This window comes from Hoplias malabaricus, chromosome X2 (assembly GCF_029633855.1).
Source record: "Hoplias malabaricus isolate fHopMal1 chromosome X2, fHopMal1.hap1, whole genome shotgun sequence".
NCBI lineage: Eukaryota > Metazoa > Chordata > Actinopteri > Characiformes > Erythrinidae > Hoplias > Hoplias malabaricus.
The window spans coordinates 17,626,534-17,643,114 of record NC_089819.1 but is presented as its reverse complement, the minus strand read 5'-3'; the positions used below and the strand labels follow the sequence as shown (position 1 = coordinate 17,643,114).

The following is a 16,581-nucleotide window of genomic DNA, read 5'->3' as shown; positions in this document are numbered from 1 at the left end:
TGTATAATTACAATTACATATTTTTATAATTATAACAAAACAATTTCAGATGTCTGAAATGTCAACATCTGGTTCCTTTCACAACCACCTAAATGAGTCAGTGGCTTTCACATAAACAAAGCCTTTCAATATTTTTTTATATCTCACACATCAACAATCACCTAGGAGTAATGCGAAAATATCAGCATTCCCCTGAGGGAGATGTGACTAAGCAGAGTGATGACAAAAGAAAGTGAGCACCCATTAATGAAGAACCTAGAAAGAAAGAATGGTGCAGAGCTGTGTGTAGTGCACTTCACCTGTTGCGTTCTTCAGAGTATGTGGTTAGCTTGTGATCAGATATCTCCCTGTACCTGCACCTGTACCATTATCTGATCATGAAGTGTGCAGAAAAAACCCAACATACAAAACACTCAGCTGCATTTTTTCACTCCTTCAGATATGAGGGTGTACATCCCAGTGAGCTGGTCGTCTACCGTCCATCACTGGGTCATTGTTTCTTCTAAATTCTAAGAACTGCATCACATTCTGACAGAAAGATACAAAAAAGTTCAAACTGATGACATAAGAGATACTAGGCCTATCACAAAGAATCAAAAGTTAACTACCATTAGTTTCCAGTTTCTACCTTTCATCATCATATCTTTATCTCACCACAAATAAAATGTTAAGTATACTGTTAAGTAACCAATCAGGGAGGGTTTCTTTTGTTTTATTGTACAGTACAGTACCAGTCAAAAGTTTAGACATCTTTTCATTCAATGTTTTTCTTTTGTTTTTAATTGTTGTTTACATTGTAAATTAATATAAAATTATGTCGTAACCAAAAAAGTGTTAAACAAACCACAGTATGTTTTATACTTTAGATTCTTCAAAGTAGCCACCTTTTGCTTTGATGACAGCTTTGCACACACTCTGCGTTCTCTCAGTCGGCTTAATGAGGTCATCACCTGGAATGGTTTACAGTAGTGGCCTCATCAAGAGTTAATTTGTAGAACTTCTCGCCTTCTTAATGTGTTTTAGCCCATAACTTGAATTCTGCGAAGGTAGGGTGGATACACAGTTCTATACAGTGAACAGCCCTATTCTACCAATGACTAATGAGGAGATGTGTCCAAACTTTGACTGGTATTGTATGTGTTTATATCTGTTATGCCACGGTAGATAAATATAAATAAATATGATCAATATTTACCTATAGAGGGCATCACTGAGTAATGTTTGTTTGCTTAAGCTCAGGCTGTGTCTACTTCAACCTATTAGGTATTACCTCTATGGAAGAAGTTCATAAAACTGATTTATTTAGGCTTGTACTTTTGTAGCTGTTTGCAATAAATAAAGAAATATGAATAAATTGTCAATCATTATAATTAAATATCAATTAATACTCAACTAAAATTGTATGATTGTGACAGATAACTACTGGAATAGGACAAAATTACACTGTACAATTACAAAATATACAACATAAACAATATACTACAGAACGTACCATTTTATGACGGCTTGTGTTGTCACCAATATGTTGAAAACAGTGACCTTCAGAAGGAGAATTCTCAGAGTCTGAATGATTAGCAGATTAGTTTGCAGTTGGATGTCTGGAGGATGAAACACAGAAACAAACAAACAAAACTTGTAAACACTGTGTACTGGAAAATAATTTGTGATGCCGACAAACAAACACCTACCCCCTCAATAAGTGTTTGTTGTCCTTCCATATTATCACTTTAAAACCCTGGACCGAAATGTGTTTTTAGGCCCATTTAATATTATCAGCATTACTGTTGTGGATATGTGAAGTAGATAAAATGGCATTAAGATTTAAAGAAGTCATTAATTAATTAATTAATTCATTCATTATCTGTAACCGCTTATTCAGTTCAGGGTTGCGGTGGGTCCAGAGCCTACTTGGAGTCATTGGGCGCAAGGCAGGAATACACCCTGGAGGGGACGCCAGTCCTTCACAGGGCAACACAGACACACACACACATTCACTCACACACTCACACCTACAGACACTTTTGAGTCGCCAATCCACCTACCAACGTGTGTTTTTGGACCATGGGAGGAAACCGGAGCACCCGGAGGAAACCCACGCGGACACAGGGAAAACACACCAAACTCCTCACAGACAGTCACCCGGAGCGGGAATCAAATCCACAACCTCCAGGTCCCTGGAGCTGTGTGACTGCGACACCACCTGCTGCGCCACCGTGCCGCCCAGAAGTCATTCAGAATGGTTTAAAGTAAAACGCTTCATTCTTGATAAACTTACTGAGCCAGAGTTTTCACAGTTGTGGTGATAGGAGCCAGGTGTCTGAAGAAATTAATGCTTCCATAAAAGACTGGTGAGGTTTTCATTCCAAGCCAGCGAGATATCCCTGATTCTACTAGTTTTATCCATAATTTTCATTCTTTAAACAGTGGATTATGTGTGCTCCTGCATGGTTGGAATGACATACTGCATATATGAAGACACCCTGTAAGACTGACCTTTAGTGAAATCATGTTGATCCTCTAAACATGCATCATCCATGTCCTCATCATGTAAATCTAAAAAAGCACAAAGACAGATGCATTAAAATAAAAAATGAATTTTTACTTACACAGACGGTCACCTGAAGTTGTACTGGGTGCATTTTAACTTTGTATAATATAATCACTGAACAGTTATTTGGGGCAAATAACAGACTCTCAGAAAGTAACTTATAGTACTGTAGTGGAATACAGTAGAACTATATACGTCTTTTTGGATGTTTTTTCTAAATTAAAACACTGGCATTCCAAACTAAGAAATATACTAAATACTGAAAATACTCAAATTGGTACAAATCCATCTGCATTTTACTTAAGTACATGTGAGTAAATGTAACTGATATCTCAAGTCATAATTACTCACTCATTGAACAGCACAGAAAAAATGAAGTGGTGCTGTGGCACGGTCAGAATGGTTTAGCTGATGATTCACCTGTTCTCTCCTGTTGAAATCCATGGTACCTTCTATTAATGAAACGAATGGTGCTTCTGTGACTCACAAAGCAGGTGTAAGTCTTCCATTCAGTGGAAATTGAGGAGTGGACAGACACTGCATTCTCAGAGTTGTTCTCTTCTCCCAGGATGTTATAGACCACAGGCTTGAATCTGCTCGTGCCACCAGAAAGCCAATATAGTCCTCCATCTCCGTTAAGGACATCATTAACTACACACACCAGAATAGTCAAGCCTCCAGGGTCCAATGGGATGTGAAAAAATGGGGAACCTATAGCAAAAGGGGCAGCTTCTATGCTGTGCACTGACAGATGGACATAAAAAAGGAAATTTTAGAAATATGTTAATATAAAAACAATATAAAATTTGTTAAATATAAAATTAGACAAACTATAAATGTAAATATTCCAAATACACCGGATTAATTTACAGTATTATGTATATTTGTAATGATATTATATTGGATTTATGACAACCATCCACACAGGTGGGAGGCACATAAAACATTAAAAATAAATGTAAAAAACAATCAAGTAGTTATAAATAATTTTAAACAAATAAAATACTTTCTAAACTTTTGGTAACTGAATATATATATTACAGTATTTATACTTTGGATATTGGCATTGTACAATTAAAAACATGTATTAAAAACAGGAGAAGGAATAAACCTTCTTAACTTTCTATGGACATCAATGTAAAAAAATTATTCCAATTATTTCTGAAGTATTTCTATTGGTCCATTCATTACGAAATTCTCACATGATATTAGGACAGCTGCAGTTCAAATGATGTAGTCGTTTACCAGTAGTTTATACTAAATTACTGCAGATTAATTATACTTTTTTTCTCTGCACTGTTGTTACTTACTAGTGATGGTGAGGATGAGGATGATGAAGCTGAAGAGCATGATGCTGACCGTGCTGTTCACTGCTCTGCCATCAGCTCAGTGCCGGAGATTATCACTTTACACTCACGTGACTTCACACCCGCCAGGAATCTTTCCACTGGACTGTTGTTCTTTCCTCTTAGGCCTCTCACTAGACACACGCACGATCTCAGTCCATTCCACAACTCCACAACCCAAATACCAACCTCAGCTTGGCACTGGGTCCTGAGGGGAGTTAAGGCTCTCCCATACTCATATTCATGTCCTGATGCATTGTTTGTAATTTGAACAAATGTAAGAAAAAAACAGGAATAGTTTCATATCACAGTATCCCTGCAATGAGCAATATGTATATAAGCTATAAAAACTGCACACTCAAATGACAGAGCAGTGAATAACTGCCTTCCTATTTGATGCTAGGTCTGGGTTTTCTAGGATCACACCTGCTTTGTGATGGTTTGTGGTCAGAGAATGATACAAACCCTAACGGCTTTTGTACATCTGGGTATTTGTGTGTGTACATTTCACATGTAGCCTAATTTTGTGTTTGGAAAGGACTGTATTGTTGAAATAATCACAATATATAATATTAATAGAAGGCTAATCTTGTGAAGCTTTAAGGAGAATACAATCTGGATACATAACATAAATACAGTATTGTAGCGAAGGCACTGAAGAAGATGAGGAACATAACAGCTCTCCTAAGCTAAATGCTTTTCACTGAACTGCCAATACACAACAACTTTGACAAAAGCCCATAAAAAACTCCTAGGCCAGCACTTTACAATGCACCACAACATAGCAGCAGTAAAACACAGTAACATTTGAGGTCACTGGATCGCCACAAAACACAAAAAACAATGTCTGCAATGTCAAAGGCCACTTTTCCTCCCTTAATGCATAAACTTTAAAAAGGCAAATTTTTGGTAAAAGTGAAATAACCTTTGATATATCATTCTGTAAAATTTCTAAGTTGATGGATATGATGAAATATTTTCAATAATGACCCTTAAAAACTTAGAAAACAAATACTTTTGTTTAATATCAAGTTGTGAAATATTTAGCCTAAATGTGAGCATTTCACGTTTGAAGATTTAAGAGTAAATTTACACATTTTAACCGTTTAACTATTTACCTATTGTCCTCTGCTTGTAGGAAGATATGTCTTCCTCAGTCACAATTCTCTCGGTTCAGCAACATGTGACTGGTGAAATGACAAGCAGAGCAACAGGTAGCCTGTATGTAAAAGCTAAACATGACTCGGCCCTGCTGATTCTCTAAAGGCATCAAACGGCTAAACTCGTGGACCGTTTTCCAAACTGTATCTGCGAGTCAAATCAGAAAAGAACCAAATCTTTCCCGCCTTCCGCACAGTGATTCCGGGTAGGTTCCGGACTCAGTGGACCGATATATTCTCGCTGTCTGAGTTTTGAATAATTTAGAAGAGGTTACAATTTTGTAAATTAATTATAGGGCATTTAAAAGGTCATAAAAGATCAGGTAAAGTACAAAGGCAAACTCTTATCTGATGAAGCTGGTCAATTAAATTTTTACTGATGGAGAACGTCAACATCTGTGTCTTAACATGAGGTAAATATGGTTTTTGAGTAAAGAAAGTCAATATTTGTGAAGAAATATGACTTTTATAACGTGTGGTTTATAATGCAGTATTGGTGTGATGTATGTGATTCAGTGTTGTATTGACTAGATTCTTAGAATCGACACATTCCGTTTGAGTCAGAATCAGAGTCGACACCAAAAGGTCCGGATTCGAGCAGCACAAACGGTTGAAGGCGGCGCGCGAGGGAGTCGCGGGACCAGTGTGTGAAAGAGAAAATGAAAGCCAGAGTGCTCGCACCTCGGTGATGAAGCTCAGACTCAGGTAAAATAAACTCTCGCTTTCTCTCCGGAGCAGAGCTTAACTGCCTGCTTTCGCCATTTACAGTCGTTTCTCTGTGCGTGCAGCTTTGCGTGGTCTTATATACTGCTCCTACGTTAGCTACAGATATGAAGCTGTCGCGTAGGGGACACTGTCCTCACTTTATCTACGACTCTGTCACTGTCTGAACGTGGCTCATATTACACAGTCATGGCGGTGGTTCCTCTGTGGCCTGCTGCCGGGGGTGACTTGCCTCTTTGTTTGTTGTACAGTTATCTTGACAATTTTGTCACATTACTGTAACTGCATTGCTCTTCTCTGCAGGGACAGGGATCAAACGAGGAAAGAGGAGGACCTAAATGTATTCTGATTGTTGGGCAAGAGAAAGACTCCTAACAATTAGGTTACACTTCAAGGGCTAAGCACCAGCTCTATGAAAGTGTCAAACAAATAAATACAGTGGAATTTGAGTTCCTAACTTGTGTTTATTGATAGTCAGAAAACATGTTATTTCTGACTAATTCAAGGAATAATGTTTAAAAGACCCCCCCCCCCCCAACGGTGTTCGGAAACTCTAATAGGCGTCTCGCCTGTGACGTAGATGGTGGACAACAACTCTAGAAGTCGCTTTTAATTTAATACAAAATGACGAAAAGGTTTGTTGTTTTCGGCTGCAATCATTCAATGTACAGTGGGACATCTGTGCACAAATGGCCCAAAGATCCCAAAATATCCAGAAAATGGACTAAATTTGTCAACTTTAAACGGGCACTTTGGAAAGGACCATCCGCTCACTCTGTTATCTGTAGCTCATTTCACTGGCGCTTTTCCAACAATATGGGCATGTAAGGAACCAACGAAAGGTGTTCAAGAGCCTCTGTAACATGGAGGTAAACAGGGTAAGGACACACACTTCGCCTGATTTAGCTGGTGTTAGTTAACGTTAGCTTGACTCGCTAAACTCGGTGGCTCAGATTATACTCGGCTACGTAGCTGCATTACGGAGGTTTATAGTGTCGGATGAATTCGAGTTCGACTTCGATCACATTTACAAGAATAGCGGTACCTCTAAATTTGAGTTTAGCTTATTGCTAGGCTATTGTCATGAATAATGTTGGTTATTTAGCTAGCTAGATACTGTCATAACAGTGTTTTACCGCGGCGTTGTTCAGCTGTTGTCCACCAGTGACGTCACGGTTGCGTTCAAGAATTTCCGTGGCGAGCTCGGGTTTTTCCGTCAGTTTAATAAAATTGTCAGTTTTAAAGCAAATTAAGTATCCTATTTTCATTTTAATTCATACTTATATATGTCCGTAACCAAAATAATGTGAAATATTCATGGAGGTTCATTAAGTGGTGCTTAGCCTCCAAGTAGTATTTAAAGAACTGTTTTTTTTATGTTTATTTGTGAATTAATATAATGTAAACATTGTTGAATTTCAATATGCAAATGTACACAGTCCATAAAGGGATGTGGCTTCAATTAAATTCTTCTTTTCTAGTAGGCTTCATGGAAGCATTAGCGAGCTGCAGTGATCTTTCAGTTTTTGAAACTCTAGGCCATATGTAAGTCTTTAAACTGCTGTCTTTTGAAAAACAGACTCTTATCTTATAAGTTCAGTTATACACGAGCTCACTGTCTCAGTCCCTGCCTCCAGTCAATGTCTGTGTGGGTTTCCTCCCGGTGCTCCTCTGGTTTCTTCCAACAGTCCAAAATCAAACATTGGTAGATGGTCAAGCTGTGCAAAGTATCCTTAGGTGTGAATGTGTGAGTGACTGGCAGTGTGTGTTGTGTCTTGTGACGAACTGGTACCCCGTCCAGGACTGGTTCCTGCTTTGTGTCTCGTTTCATGGCTCCATTCCCACCAGACCCCGAGATCAAGCAGATCTCTGGCTTAAGATGAATGAATGAACAATTTAGTTTTCATATACAAATCATAATGTCCTATTTGAAACCTTAATAAAGATTCATGCAATCTTTTTTGCCTCTTTCTTCAGGCTGGACTGACTGCCAAGACATCAAGCAAAGAATGTGAAAGGAGCAGTTAAGTGCAAATTCCACAGTCATTCACCAAACAAATCTGTCATATTCAAAATCATGTCATCCTCCAGTGTTCTCTTATTGGTTTTGACCTTAATCTCACTCACCTTGCCCTGTTTATGTGCACCTCCGGAAAGTGACAACAGTTCAGAAACAGTTCATGTGGCAACCAATGGCCTTCCTTTTCCTTGGAGCAAGCTGCGTCTTCCAAATTACATTATTCCCATTCATTATCATCTGTTAATCCATCCCAATCTCACCACCCTGAGGTTCACCGGCTCCGTCAAGATTGAGATAGATGTGGTAAACAACACCAACTGGGTGGTTCTGCACAGCAAAAACCTTGAGATCACTTCAGCGAATGTTCTGGACGAGAGTGAGGCACACCTGTTTGAAAAAGCACTCCCTGTTCTGGAGTATCCTCCTCATGAGCAGATAGCCATCTTCTCGCCTAAGATTCTGACCTCTGGAGAAAAGTACTTTCTGTACTTGGAATTTAATGCAGCACTTAGTGATGGATTCTTTGGTTTTTATAAAAGTTCATATCAAACAAAAGAAGGAGAAACAAGGTTTGTATAAGTTCTTATGGAAAATGGTATTTTTGGCCATGTTTAAAAGTTTATAATAATATGCACATTTTTTATGTTTTCTCAATTAACCCCAGACTCTTGGCATCAACACACTTTGAACCTACCTCTGCACGAATGGCCTTTCCATGTTTTGATGAGCCCATCTTTAAAGCCAACTTCTCTATCCGCATCAGAAGGGGACCATCACACATCGCTTTGTCCAATATGCCAAAAGTAAGTTTTTAGTTGTTCACTTATCATCACTTTCCCAACAAAAGCTGCTATCTCATTACTGGCCTTAATTCAAATGATGAATAACATATATAATTTCTGTCTTATCAAAACTTTCTAATGTTTTTATGAGATTTAATCAACATTTCTAACTTAGTGTAACTTGTTCTGTTGGTCAGTTTGCCTCGAAATTATAACACAGAAAAGGGCAGCTGCTTAAATATAACATTAAAAAAGGTATTATACGCACTTAATTGGAGGTTTTAGCCAAACTGAAAAATGTAATGTTACCTCTAAATACTCGACACTTGCTTCTGTAGCAGATATTTCTTGTTAAAAACTAGGAAAAAACACTTTTGGTGATGTCACTTGAAAGTGGACTTAAATATTAAAATAGAAACACATTTTGCCAACTAACAGAATAATACTGGCTTGTACCACAAAGGTATTCAATTTCAGAGTGGTACAATACAGCTAATTGCATTATCCAAGTTTGCCACTTTAGTGCACTTTTATTAGATACACTGGAGCAGTTCATTCGTCCTATGGCTGGAGATTGTAATACCTTGCCATTAAAGGTTGTTAATTAAAAACACTTTCTCACATTTAGGAGCACACTGTGGAATTAGGCAACAGCCTTTTTGAGGATCGGTTTGAGGCAAGTGTGCAGATGAGCACATATCTTGTGGTATTTATCATCTGTGATTTCAAGTCTGTCAGCAGGAGAACGGTGACAGGAATTGATGTAAGTTGGTCTGTAGTTGGATGAACACTTATTTTATTTGAAATATTGATTTTGTTTTGTATTTTATGTGTATACTCAAATTATAGTGTCTGTAGTTCATGTTTATTATTAAATCTGTTTCCTTGATTGTCCCTTATCTCTGTGACGCTCTAATAGTGAAGAATTGTTCTTTGTCAGGTTTCAATATATGCTGTTCCACACAAGTGGCACCAAACCCACTATGCTCTTGAAGCTGCTGTAAAACATTTGGAATTTTATGAGACATACTTCAATATCTATTATCCTTTGCCAAAATTAGGTAAATGTTTACAGGTTATCTGTTCATTTTTCAAAATATTCTTATAATTATACTCTTTTAATTATTGTCACTGATTGCATATTTCTTTTATATTTTTTTGTTTAGATTTGATTGCCATTCCAGATTTCCAGTCTGGAGCTATGGAGAACTGGGGTCTGAACACCTACAGAGAGACGTCACTGCTCTATGACCCTGATGTCTCATCCACTTTAGACAAACTATGGGTTACCATGGTGATTGGACATGAGCTGGCTCATCAAGTTAGTATAGCACATGGTCTGATGGGCCAAACTCCTTATTAGACCACCTAGTGTATCCCATCCCATGTATTTTGTTTATCTTCTCATATTCTGCGTCTTATAGCCTTTAATTTTCTTAAGTACTTTGGTTTCCCTGATTGTTTTATATTTATGTAAAATGATTTTGAGTATCTTGAAAAGCACTATATAAATAAAACTTCTTCTTCTTCTTTTTATTATTATTATTATTAATTTTATTAATGTTCTTATTAACAGTTTTTCTGGAAATGCTGTGAATCTATACATGAAAATGTAGGATGATTGTCAGGTGTTTGGGGATGTCTAGCTTTTTCAGTGTTTTAATAAATTGGCAGGCATTCTTTCAACAATAGTTTGGCATAAAGCAAAATCTACTCACAAATAGTAAATACTCAGATGTTTGTGGACAGTGTAGATGGCGTCAGGGAGCAGATTTGTGACCAGAGACTAAAGTGGGCCGTGACACTGAATGTACATGTTAACACTGGTGATGACAATTTAAGCATTGGTTCACAAGTGCATGTGATTTATTTGTGTTTATTAGCGCTTCTTTTCCCCTGGCAGATAAAAGCACTATTTGAATACTTGACTCAAAGCCAGGATGAAATAAAAGTCACGTAGCCAAAATTAGATCACAACTGCAGTGCTCTTTATTCTATATTTGTTGTACAGGTCTGCTAATGTAAATTGATTTAGCATGCTCCTGAGTCCTTCATAAAATGAATGTAGTATCTGTTTCTTTTTACAGTGGTTTGGAAACCTAGTAACTATGGAGTGGTGGAGTGATATTTGGCTTAATGAAGGCTTTGCACGATATATGGAATTTGTGTCTGTTGAAGCTACTTACCCAGAGTTAAAAGTGGTAACTTTTTTATACGTTGTCATTCCAAATCTTTTTTAACCTGTTTGAAATTTGAATGTCTTGTAAGATAATTATAAACATCTATCTTTGCTTCCTGAATTTCAGGAGGATTACTTGTTGGACACCTGCTTTGCAGCTATAGGAAGGGACTCGCTCAACTCCTCCAGGGCAATCTCCTGCTCTGCAGAAAACCCAACTCAGATAAAGGAAATGTTTGACACTGTATCTTATGACAAGGTGAGAACTATCCTCGTCTTTATATATAATATAGCAATTGTAAGAAAGTGCCCAAATTCTTAAATCATAGTAATTTTCAGTTTCTAAACAGAAGGTTTATTTATTAACTGTACTGAATCTGATAAACAATGCATTGAGTAGTTATTTGAGTGTCGTTAACTGAAGTGTGGGCCCACATACAGGCCTTTTGTGTTAAAGTTGTTCATTTTGTTTATTTGTCTACTGTCAAATGACTTAGGGAGCATGTATTCTGCACATGCTGAGGCACTTCCTGACAGATGATGTATTCCAAAGTGGCATCGTTAGGTACCTGAAGAAGTTCAGATACAGGAATGCCAAAAACGAGGATCTATGGAACAGCCTGGTCAATGTGATTACTCTAATCTGATTGAATTAAATAGGTAAATGTATTCTAATTTCAAATGTGAAGGTAATGTTTTTCTGTTCTACAGACGTGCTCTGAAGAGGAGTTCATGTCAGGAGAATACTGCTATAATGACAAACAAGCCACCAAAAATGCTGTACGTTTCAGTCCACCCTTACATACACCACCAAACATATCCTGTGTCATAATCAAAAAAAAAGATAAAGAGTTACAACTTTATGAATGGCATTTTCTGCAGTATCGGTTTGCTGGTGAACATATAGATCTGAAGAAGATGATGTATACATGGACTCTACAGAAAGGCATTCCTCTGGTCACAGTGAAGCGCCAGGGAACCAAACTTTATATTGAGCAAGAGCGTTTCCTAAAGACGGTTCAGCCCAGTGACCCACTGTGGCAGTCCATGCAAGCTGGGTAATAACCTAAATACCTCATATTATTTCTGTCTTTTCTGCATGTCTTTCTGAATTCAATGATGTCTTAATGCAGCATTTATTGTTGTTGTTATTATTAGTAGCATTTATCTGTAAGAAAATCTTTAAGTCATAATTATAATTTAGCTTAACATATTTTTTCTCAATAGCTATCTCTGGCACATTCCTTTGACCTACAAAACAAGCCACTCCAGTAATGAAATCAGACATATACTACAGACAAAGTCAGGTATGGAAATAGATGAGATGCCATTAAATCAAAATTAAACAAAAATTAAGCTAGGCTGTTGACTGACTCACATGCAACCACTTCTCAGATGTTCTACAGCTGGATGAAGATGTGAAATGGGTGAAGTTTAACACAGACATGAATGGCTACTATATGATTCATTATGACGATAAGGGATGGAATGCTCTGATTGAGCTACTGAGAGTAAACCACACTGCTGTGAGCTTCAAGGACAGAGCCAACCTTATACACAATGCCTTTCAGCTAGTCACGTAAGATAAAAATACAATAAACATTAAATATTATTAAAATGGTATGATATAATCTATTAGCCAAGACAAGTTTGCTTTTTGAAATTTTCACTTAACTTTGAACAATTAATACAACAAGAAAGTTTATAACTTGCTTCCTTACACCTAAAATTCTGTCAGCAATAAGACGTCTACTGATTTATTAGATGTGCTATTGTGCTTTTGTGTGAGTCTAAGTATTACAAGATGTGGTATTTGTTCTTTTTATTTGATCTCTCTAGGGCAGGGCGATTGACACTGGACCGAGCCTTGGATCTGATCACTTACTTAAAGTCGGAAACCCACAATGTTCCCCTTTTGCAAGGTCTTGGATATTTAGAATCATTTTACAAGATGATAGAAAAGAGAAACATAGCTGATGTCACTCAAAACCTCAAGGTATTTCATGTGTTGTATCATACTGATCCTTGTTAACATTCTTGTATAGCACCTACACAATTAAATTAGAGTACAGCAGACTAGAATGTTTCTTGGCTAAGCTTAGTCTGCTCAGTAGACCTGCCATAGTTCAATAATTAGTACAAGTGGCTTTAGAGCACCACAGCTCATACAACACTAATGTGATATGCCAGCAAGACATTCCCAGGATATTGGAGCAAATACGATTTACTATCTCTCATTAGACTGGATTTCAATCAAAGAGGCTTTCATTTCACAAAATTACAGAGCAACTGGAGATCTTCCACATACTCCAGGCTATAATCACTTGTGTATACGTATGGCCTCTTACCTACTGGATTGTTATAATTCTGCCTGGGTGTGTGGGTGGATAGTGACACCTTGTGTGTGTGCTTTTATTTGCAGACATACATCCTGCAGTATTTCAGAGAAGTGATCGACAAGCAGACATGGAGCAATGAGGGCACAGTCTCAGACAGGAGGTTGCGCTCTGAACTTCTGTCCCTGGCATGTGATTTTGGTTATGCTCCCTGTGTGGAAAAGGCAAAACATTTCTTCCAAAGCTGGGTGAAATCTAATGGCACAATCAGGTATTAATTGATTAAAACATGTACATGATATTTGCACACACACACACACACACAGAGTCACAATTGTCACATTTTTAATATGGAAATGATGAATAAATTTTCACGGCATTAAATTTTTCCAAATCACACAATTGTTTTCATGATTGGTTTAATATTGCATAGTTTTCAAACTCTGGTGACAGTAACCCTTAAGCTATAGGTATACTTGCTGATTTGCATATGTGTTCGTGTAGACAACCAGCTGTGTTGGGAATGTAACTGTACACATACAAGCCTACATGTGTTACTGGAGGCTTGCATAGAGAATATCATAATAGACTTCTGGATTTAAATGAATACTGATTTCTTGCCAGCTGAAATCAGGACACTTCATACAGATGCACATAATTGAGAACTCTGTCACGCAGCTTTGCTTTAAGGTTTTCCACCATATTTATTGCCCTGAGTGCCGGCACTGCCCCTACAGTTTTTGTGTATAATCCACCTTGCATATGCACAGCATTAATTTCTGGGGAAGTACACAACAAATTTACCAAAAGCACGCAGGATAAGCAAAGAAGGCATCGTGCATACACAAAGACGTAGATAACAGCAAGTACATCTCTAGCCTTGCACTCAGTTTCCATGTAATTGTAAGAAAGTGTATTAACATACTTTGTACTGGAATCTTCAGCTTACCTAGTGATATTACTGAGACCATCTTCATGGTTGGTGCCCAAGATGACAGCGGCTGGCACTACCTGTTAGAGAAGTATAGAGTTTCCATATCTGAGGCAGAGAAATGCAAAATTCTCTCAGCTTTAACAAGCACCAAGGATTCCAATAAGCTACAAAGGTATGGAATTGTTTACTAGGGAGTACAATTTTTCATGTCATTAAATGTTTTTTTAATTTCATTAAAATTTATAAAATTGTTTGAAAGCACCAAGTTAATTATAAATATTTTAAATTATTGACTACACAAATATGGGTTCTGATTATGCAGTAAATATAATAGATTTTTGAAAACACCCTTATTATTACCAAAACTGCAAAGAATTGCACTTAAAATGCATTAAAATAAAAAGGTGTATTAAGTGTAGTTTGACTATTCACGAATTTCTAGTGAATAGAGAAGGCTGTTTGGTTATGATCATGCTTTACATTATTAAATCAATGCATTTCATTTTAGACTTTTGGAGCTTGGAATGGAGGGGTCAGTGATAAGATCACAGGATTTATCTACACTAATTTACACTGTGGCCAGAAATCCAGCTGGACATTTCCTAGCTTGGAATTTTTTGAAGAAGAACTGGAACAAGCTGGTGGAAAAGTAAGTGTAGTGGTAATTGATTTAAATCATAATTTGTTGTAATATGGAAATGTTCTAGGGCTGGGGGCTTGTTCAGGTAAAAACCAATGATCTTTCTTATTTAAGGTTCCAGCTCGGATCATTCAGCATCAGAAGTATCATCATTGGTACCACAAGCCAGTTCTCATCTAAAGAGGAGCTTACTAATGTAAGTCTTACTCATTCTGACACGGTTAACAACACGCAGTTAAAGAGTTGCTTATGGAAAATTAAAAACTGCATTTTTTTTCTCCAGATCAAGGATTTTTTCAATTCTATCAGGGACCACTCCTCTCAGCTGCGTGTCACTCAGGTGGCTGTGGAAAACGTAGAGAAGAATATTTTGTGGTTGGAGAGGAACTTTAAAACTCTAAGGACCTGGCTTCAACAGAAACTGAACTAAACTAAGTGAACTTCATACAAGTATAAAACAGCCAATGTAAACACATTTCCACTGAGTTCAGATAGTAAAGATGAATGTATGACAACGTACACTGTTCAGTTTTACAAGAGAATTATACGGTTAATCAGGGTCTGTCTTTTCATATGTCAGTGATGCTTGCAAGATGAACATATTAATACATTAAGCATGGTTTGCCTGGTTATGTGTCCCAGGGTAAATGAAAGTGTGCTGAAATAAGTAAACTATGTGGTGTTGAGTTTGTGACATTTATATTAGGTTTTCTAAAAATGAATTGTGATATGTTTTGATGCAGATATACTTTAATTATTTTTCTTTCATAAATTGAAATAGAAATTTTTAAATAAATGCAATTCAAAATATATGCACATGTATTGAGTTTATTCTTGGAGGTTTTTCAGTGGATTTTATATTGTTCATATCGATATCAGAATTATACCTTATCGACCAAAATTAAGAAATATATTGTTCTATAAATTTTGGCCATATTGACCAGCCCTACATTTTGACTTTTAGCTATTTGAATATTGATAAAGAAATAACGTTCTGATATTTTACATCCAGCAATATATCCTTGGGTGTACATGAGAACAATCAAGTTATTTTTACAACTCATCATAGGTCCAATTTTTTGTTAGTGCAGGTCAGGGTGCACCTTGCATTTACTGGAAGGGTGATCTCTAAATTCTACACAGAACTGTAGGTATTCACATGTTCTCTTCATTTAAAGAAACACTGGGTAGTATTTTTAGCTTAACATTACAGCTTCAAAATGATTGTGATGCTTTACAGACCATTTTAGGACCATGAGAGAACACACAAACATGGAAGGGAAGCATGTTCATTTACATTCTGAAATATGAGCAACAATTCTCGTCTGTTTGAGTGAAATGTCCAGTAATATTATAGGGTTTGGCAGGACACTGCAATCATATGAGAAAACATCAGGCATTTGTTACACGGAACACGGAACAATTGCATGGAGTCATTTAAACTGAAGCATTACCAGAGAAATTGTCAGCATGTGATGGCTCAAATTGCTGAACAGAGACACTACGCTATTGCTGCTCACTTAGTGCTGTAGTGGCCCTGGTCTGCTCTATGGAATCAGATTGCTTCTTAAGCCAGTTGGAATATGGATCCATGGGTATGTTTTTTTTTTTTTTTGTTTGTTTGTTTGTTTGTTTGTTTTTTATGTTTATTTAATATATTGAGTTGTCATGCCATCTCTGCTTCTTAGACAGGTAATGAGTATTGCATTTCCATTTAAGCTCAATATATAAATGGCTGTTTTTGTCAGCTGTAAGCCTAGATTTAGATATCAGTTCCTAAACAAAAGCTAGTTGTTCATTCAGTCAGAATTTTTATAAATATATGATCATCTTACGGAATAGAAATAGAGTTCATTGAGATGTCTGCTCAACTACAAGAACCGAGCAGAGAATAGGAAAGCAGGTAATTTTTT

General features: G+C 37.0%; 1 protein-coding gene across 2 annotated transcripts; it reads left to right on the top strand.

The window, feature by feature from the left end:
* Window positions 1-5,648: 5,648 nt before the first annotated feature.
* On the top strand, window positions 5,649-15,411 carry LOC136676655 (endoplasmic reticulum aminopeptidase 2-like). Of its 2 annotated transcripts, none has more exons than XM_066653797.1 (19): window positions 5,649-5,759; window positions 7,755-8,366; window positions 8,462-8,600; window positions 9,208-9,342; window positions 9,520-9,640; window positions 9,746-9,900; window positions 10,667-10,780; window positions 10,886-11,017; window positions 11,256-11,387; window positions 11,470-11,538; window positions 11,641-11,816; window positions 11,986-12,065; window positions 12,154-12,337; window positions 12,598-12,754; window positions 13,181-13,365; window positions 14,039-14,200; window positions 14,537-14,677; window positions 14,783-14,864; window positions 14,952-15,411. In XM_066653797.1, exons 2-19 carry the CDS (start codon window positions 7,855-7,857, stop codon window positions 15,096-15,098), a joined length of 2,823 nt encoding a protein of 940 aa, XP_066509894.1. In that variant the 5' UTR covers window positions 5,649-5,759; window positions 7,755-7,854; the 3' UTR covers window positions 15,099-15,411. The 2 variants fall into 2 exon arrangements, with proteins under 2 accessions (XP_066509894.1, XP_066509895.1); XM_066653798.1 differs by having other exon boundaries at window positions 5,701-5,759; window positions 7,755-7,800.
* Window positions 15,412-16,581: the final 1,170 nt, after the last annotated feature.